The 6143-nt window shown below is 52.6% G+C and overlaps 1 protein-coding gene across 1 annotated transcript in view; it reads right to left on the bottom strand.

Moving 5' to 3' along the window:
• The window catches only part of LRRC14 (leucine rich repeat containing 14), a 13833-nt gene extending 8577 nt beyond the window's left edge, over positions 1-5256 (bottom strand). Inside the window, 2 exon segments of the mRNA XM_029286332.1 lie at positions 6-407; positions 4934-5256. Of these exon segments, the coding sequence (XP_029142165.1) occupies positions 6-407; positions 4934-5256 (725 nt within the window).
• Positions 5257-6143: the final 887 nt, after the last annotated feature.

Raw genomic sequence — 6143 nt, forward strand, 5'->3', positions numbered from 1 at the left:
AGCGCAGGTCCACCTGCCGGACCCCGGCCGGGTCCAGGAACTCCAGCAGCCCCACCGTGCTGGCGATGGAGAGCTCTTCCGCCCGGAAGTCCCGGCAGCGCAGGCGCAGGGCGTTGTTGCTGTTGATCTGCAGGGCGTCCTTCAGCACCACGTAGGAGGTGCTGTTGACAAAAAGGTCCACCCAGACGTCCACGGAAACAGGCTGGGGCGCCGGCACGGCCACCGAGCTGCTGTAGGGGCCCTTCCTGCGCTTGGAGGAGCGCTTCAAGCACTTGCTCTGCTGCTTGGAGACGTCCAGGCAGGCCTTGGCCAGCGTGACCGTCCTGGACCACAGGCTCATGCTCTCCGGGCCCTGCCCTTCGTCCTGCAGGCCCGTCATGTCCAGGATCTGCAAGCGCTGCCCCTTGCTGCAAAAGGGAAAGCCGTTAAAGCAGGAGGAGGAGGAGGAGGAGGAGCTGTGGGGTCCTTGGTGCTTTCTGAACTTGGTGGTTTTCTTCCAGATGTTTCATGGCCCAACTAGGTAACATCATCAGTGCTAGAAGGGAGTGGGGTTTGCAGCGAGGAGGAGGAGGAGGAGGAGGACTGTGGGGTCCTTTATGCTCTCAGAACTTGGTGGTTTTCTTGCAGACCTTTCATGACCCAACTAGGGAACATCATCAATGCTAGAAGGGAGTGGGGTATGCAGGGAGAAGGAGGAGGAGGAGGACTGTGGGGTCCTTGGTGCTCTCTGAACTTGGTTGTTTTTTTCCAGACATTTCATGACCCAACTAGGTAACATCATCAGTGCTAGAAGGGAGTGGGGTTTGCAGGGAGGAGGAGGAGGAGGAGGAGGAGGAGGAGGAGATGGAGGAGGAGGAGGAGGAGAAGGACAACTGTGGGGTCCTTGGTGCTCTCTGGGCTTGGTGGTTTTCTTCCAGACGTTTCATGACCCAACTAGGTAACATCATCAGTGCTAGAAGGGAGTGGGGTTTGCAGGGAGGAGGAGGAGGAGGAGGAGAGGGAGGAGGAGGAGAGGAGGACGACGACGACTGTGGGGCCTTGGAGGTGTCTGAGCTTAGTCATTTGCTTGCAGACATTTCATTAAAACTAGCTGACCTCATCTGTACTATAATGAAGAAACCTCCCTCCCTTCTAACACTGATGAGGTTATCTAGTTGGGTCATGAAACGTCAGCAGAGCTTAGCTGACTCAGGAATTCTGGGAGTTGAAGTCCACGAGTCATAAAAGAGCCGAGCTTGCCTACCCCTGGTCTATACATATGTTGTATAGAGTATGTTTTAAATGTGTGTTATGTATGTGTACACTGGAGAGCAAGCAACTAAATTTCATTTTTAATGTGTGCCGTTGTGCCCACGGTAAAGAAAATGACAATAAAGGTTATCTAATCTAGAAAAAAAAATCTTATCTAATCTAAACGCCTCCATCTGGCTGACAGTCTTAACTGTGGCTTATTTCGGGGCGCAGGGCTTATATTACGGGCGTCCTGAAAAAAAATCACGCTAGGGTTTATTTTCCTGGCTGGGCCTTATTTTCAGGGAAATACGGTATCTGTAATTACTCTAGCTGATCACCGAGTGGGCTGACCTGCCTTCCTAGAGGTCACCCTTTGCCCAAGCCTTAAATAATAGGTGTTCTGATGGGACTAGGAAGAAAATAGGATTCCATTGTGTTCACGGTGATCTTTACTAAAATTATTCCGGGGTCCCTGGAAGAAATGTGTTGGTAAGGCCACGCTTGGAATCCTGCATCCAGTTTTGGTCACTGCGATGTAAAAAAGATGTTGAGAATTTAGAAAGAGTACAGAGAAGAGCAACAAAGATGATCAGGGGACTGGAGGCTAAAACATATAAGGAAAGGCTGCTGGAACTGGGTATGTCTAGTTTAACGAAGAGAAGGACGAGGGGGGACAGGATAGCAGCGTTCCAGGATTTGTGGGGCTGCCCCAAAGAAGAGGGAGTCAAGCTCTTCTCCAAAGACACCTGAAGGCAGGAGAAGAAGCAAAGGGGGGAAACTCACCAAGGAGAGAAGCAACCTAGAACTAAGGAGAAACTTCCTGAAAATGAGGACAATTAACCAGTGGAACCACCTGTCTCCAGAAGCGGTGAATGCTCCAACACTGGAAGTTTTTTAGAAGAGACTGGACAGCCATTTGTCCGAAATGGTATAGGGTTTCCTGCCTGAGCAGGGGGTTGGACTAGATGACCTTCAAGGTCCCTTCCAACTTTACTATTATTATTATTATTATTATTAAATGGCTTTACTCCTGGATTGCCTTATTGCAGGGGTGTCAAATTCAATTTCATTGAGGGCCGCATCAGCATTGCGGTTGCCCTCAGGGGGCCGGGTGGGTGTGGCCAGGGTGGGTGTGGCCTACTGGGTGGGCGTGGATGGAGTAGGTGTGGCCTACTGGGTGGGCGTGGCCAGCTCTACATCGTTCACGTCAAGGGGGCCTGTGGGGGGCCTGGGCAGGAGTGGGACAGATCTGAGGGTCTCTGGCAGAAGGGGGTGGGACCGGGGCAAGCGCCAAGGCAGGGTCCACTGGAGGAGCCTCACCGTTCCTCTCAGGCCGTGCAGGGGGGGCTGGATGGTGACGCGGGCTGCCCGGAGCCCTGGGCAGCAGAGGTCAAATGCCCAGCCTGGCCCTCGAGCACCCGTGGCACCAAGCCCAGCCCCACTTCCCCAAGGGGGTGTCCAGCTGCACTTACCTCCTCCTCAAGGCTGCTGCTGCTGTGACTGCTCTCCTTAGCCAGGTTGCTCATGATGGGTACGAGGGCAAAGTCAGAGGGAGGCCCATTCCCTCTCCATGGGAGGAGACCCAGCTTTGTATCCAAAGCTTCCTTAGCAATAGGATGCGAGACCCCCAGGATAAGCCAGGAGGATGGGGGCAAGGGGATGGCGAAAGGGCAGCACTAAAGTAGGACTTCCCTGAGACCCTCCCTCTCCTTCTTTCCTTCTTTCCTTTCTTCCTCCCTAAGTACAGAGTGGTGGGAAAATATTTGAGATGAGGGAGGGAGAAAAACAGGCCAGGGCCAAGGCAGAGGGGGCCGTTCCCTCACTGTTTCCAGAATGGCTTCGCGGGCCACATGAAACCACTTTGCGGGCCTTCTCCGGCCCCCCGGGCCTTGGGTTTGACATGTCTGCCTTATTGGGTACCGTTTTGGTCTTCTCAGCCTCTTTAGGGCAAAGAATCCAGGGCAGCCACTGGGCAAATAAAATGAACATCAGGCAGGTGAGTCCAACCTTTATCTTCACAGGCAAAGGCTTTGACACCGTGTGTAGGAATCACAAGCAATGAGAAATGGCTTTCCAGATAGATAAGAGAGGGTCAGGGTCTTAAAAAGGCTGGAGTGAAGTTTTAAGTGTGTGATAGAATGACAACTGATAACGAAGGAGCCAGGTGAGAAGCACCACAAATTAGAAATTTTGGTTTTTAACACCACAACATTTCTGTTTCTAAGCAAGACAGTGAATGCCCCGTTTTGTGACCTTTCCTGCCACAATTGTTAAGTGAATCTGTTGTTGTTCACTTTGTACAGGCAGTCCTTGACTTACATCCATTCGTTTGGTGATCGTTCGAAGTCACAACAGCACTGAAAAAAATGACTTATGATCGTTTTTACACGTATGACCGTTTTTCACACTTACGACCATTGCGACATCCCCGGGGTCACGTGATCTAAATTCAGGAGCTTGGCAACTGCCTCTTATTGACGACGGTCGCAGTGTGTCCCAGGTGTGTGTGTGTGTGTGTATGTGTGTCACTTGATCCCCTTTTGCGACCCTATGACAAGCACAGTCAATGGGGAAGCCAGATTCACTTAAAAACTGGGTTATTAACAACTGCAATGATTCACTTAAGAACGGTGGCAGCAAAGGTCATAAAATGGGGCAAAATTCACTTAACAAAAGCCTCACCAAGCGTCAGAAATCTGGGGCTGAATTGTGGTAGTAAGTCACCGGTCATAACTAGGAATCGTTTTCCAAGCATCCGAATTTCGATCGCCGTGACCGTGAAGAGGCTGCAACGGTTGTTAAGTGCGAAAAACGATCCTGTCATTTTTTTGTGCCTTTGTGACGAACTGAACTGGCGTTAAGCCAAGGACCACCTGTCTTTTTCTGGCCTCGGTGGAGAAGCACGTTCTGTATCCACCAACCCTTCCCTTATGGCAGTGGTGGCGAACCTATGGCACGTGTGCCAAAGGCAGCACTCAGAGCCCTCCCTGTGGGCACATGCACCATGCCCCGGAGATGGCAACCGTCCCTCTTCAAGCAGCCGCCCACTAACTCGCCGAGGTCCCACGTGGCCGGATGTATCCCAGCATGGCTAGTTTCCCTCCCCCCTTCCCATCCCTCCTGGCCTCGCATGCTCTCCTTTTCCCGGGCACGACCCACTGCATCGCCTCCTTAGCTGTCGGCAGGCCCGCCAGCTCAGAGGCGGCTTCTCTGAACTACTGGCGGCGGGCTGCGGAGCCCCAGAGTGCGCCGGTCGAGGTGCCGATAGGCTGTGGCTGCTGACGGACACTGTCGACCCCCATGCGCTCGCTGGCCTGTGTGTGGGGGCCGATGGTATCAGGCAGCAGCCGCCTCGGCCCCTGCCTCGCCTTGCCCTGCGACAATGGCACCCCCGCCCTGCCTCGCCTCACCCCGCAGGACGAGCCTCCTGCCCACCGCCCCATCTGCCAGAGACCCCCTAGATCTCCCCCAACCCTCACAGATGTCCCTCCCCACGAGCAACATCAAGGTGACCACGCCTACCTTGGCCATACCCACCCAGTCTACCATGACCACCACAGCCACGACCACCCAGTGGGCCACCCCCACCTGGCACCCGGCGATTAAATGTGGGTTTTGGGTGGCCGTTTGGGCACTCGGTCTCTACAAGGTTGGCCATCACTGCCTTATGGAGACCAAAGAACAAAGGGGAGCATGTTACCTCTTAGTACGATTTCGATCCTCCAGCATCTTCATGAGGTACGTCACCACCCCCAAGATAATGGCCTGGATGCACAGCTTGTTGGGCTTCTCCCGGATCAGGGCCCGTTCGCAATGCTGGCATTTGCGCAGGAGTTTCTGGAAACTGAGGACGTGGAAGGGCCAGGTCTGCACTAACTGCTGGAGCGACGGAGTTCTCTTATCCATGAAGGCGGCCTTGAACAGCACGGGGTACAGCTCCTTGGGGAGGAAGCCCAGGGCATCTTGCAGAGTTGTGTAATGGGAGACAACTTTCTGGGCACAGAGGAAGACCAGGGAATACATGGCGGCAACCGGCCAGGCAGCGAGCCAGAGGGACGCTAGGGAAAAGAATAATATTACTAGGTATTTTTTTCTCTCTCCAGTCTACCTCGAAAAACATCCATTTTCAAACCTTCCTAGCGACTCCAGTTTCAAAAAAAAAATGTAATGAGAAATGGAGATACAAAATGCACATTGTAAACAAAAAAAAACCCCACAACGTTCCTGCAAAGAATTCACAGAGAAAGGGTCACCCTATTGTCCAAACCACCTGAGAGCGGGACAAGAAATAAGGGAGGGAAACTAATCGAGGAGAGAACCAACCTGGACCAAAGAGAAATTTTCTGAGAGTGAGAACAATCAATCAGTGGAACAGAAGTTGCCTCCAGAAGTTGTGGGTGCTCCAACACTGGAGGTTTTCAAGAAGAGACTGGACAGTCACTTGTTTGAAATGGTATAGGGTCTCCTGCTTGAGCAGGGGGTTGGACTAGAAGACCTCCAAGGTCCCTTCCAACCCTGTTATTCTATGTTCTAAGGAAGGGGGTCTTCAAACTTGGCCCTTTGATGACTTGTGGACTTCAACTCCCAGAATTCCTCAGCCAGGCACGCGTGCCTGGCTGAGGAATTCTGGGAGTTGAAATCCACAAGTCATCAAAGGGCCAAGTTTGAAGACCCCTGTCTTAAAGCATCCTGGCTGAGGAATTCTGGGAGTTGAAGTCCCCAAGTCATCAAAGGGCCAAGTTTGAAGACCCCTGTCTTAAAGCATCCTGGCTGAGGAATTCTGGGAGTTGAAGTCCCCAAGTCATCAAAGGGCCAAGTTTGAAGACCCCTGTCTTAAAGCATCCTGGCTGAGGAATTCTGGGAGTTGAAGTCCACAAGTCATCAAAGGGCCAAGTTTGAAGACCCCTGTT

The sequence above is a fragment of the Protobothrops mucrosquamatus genome, unplaced genomic scaffold, assembly GCF_001527695.2.
Source record: "Protobothrops mucrosquamatus isolate PMUCROS unplaced genomic scaffold, P.Mucros_1.0 scaffold3348, whole genome shotgun sequence".
Classification (NCBI taxonomy): domain Eukaryota; kingdom Metazoa; phylum Chordata; class Lepidosauria; order Squamata; family Viperidae; genus Protobothrops; species Protobothrops mucrosquamatus.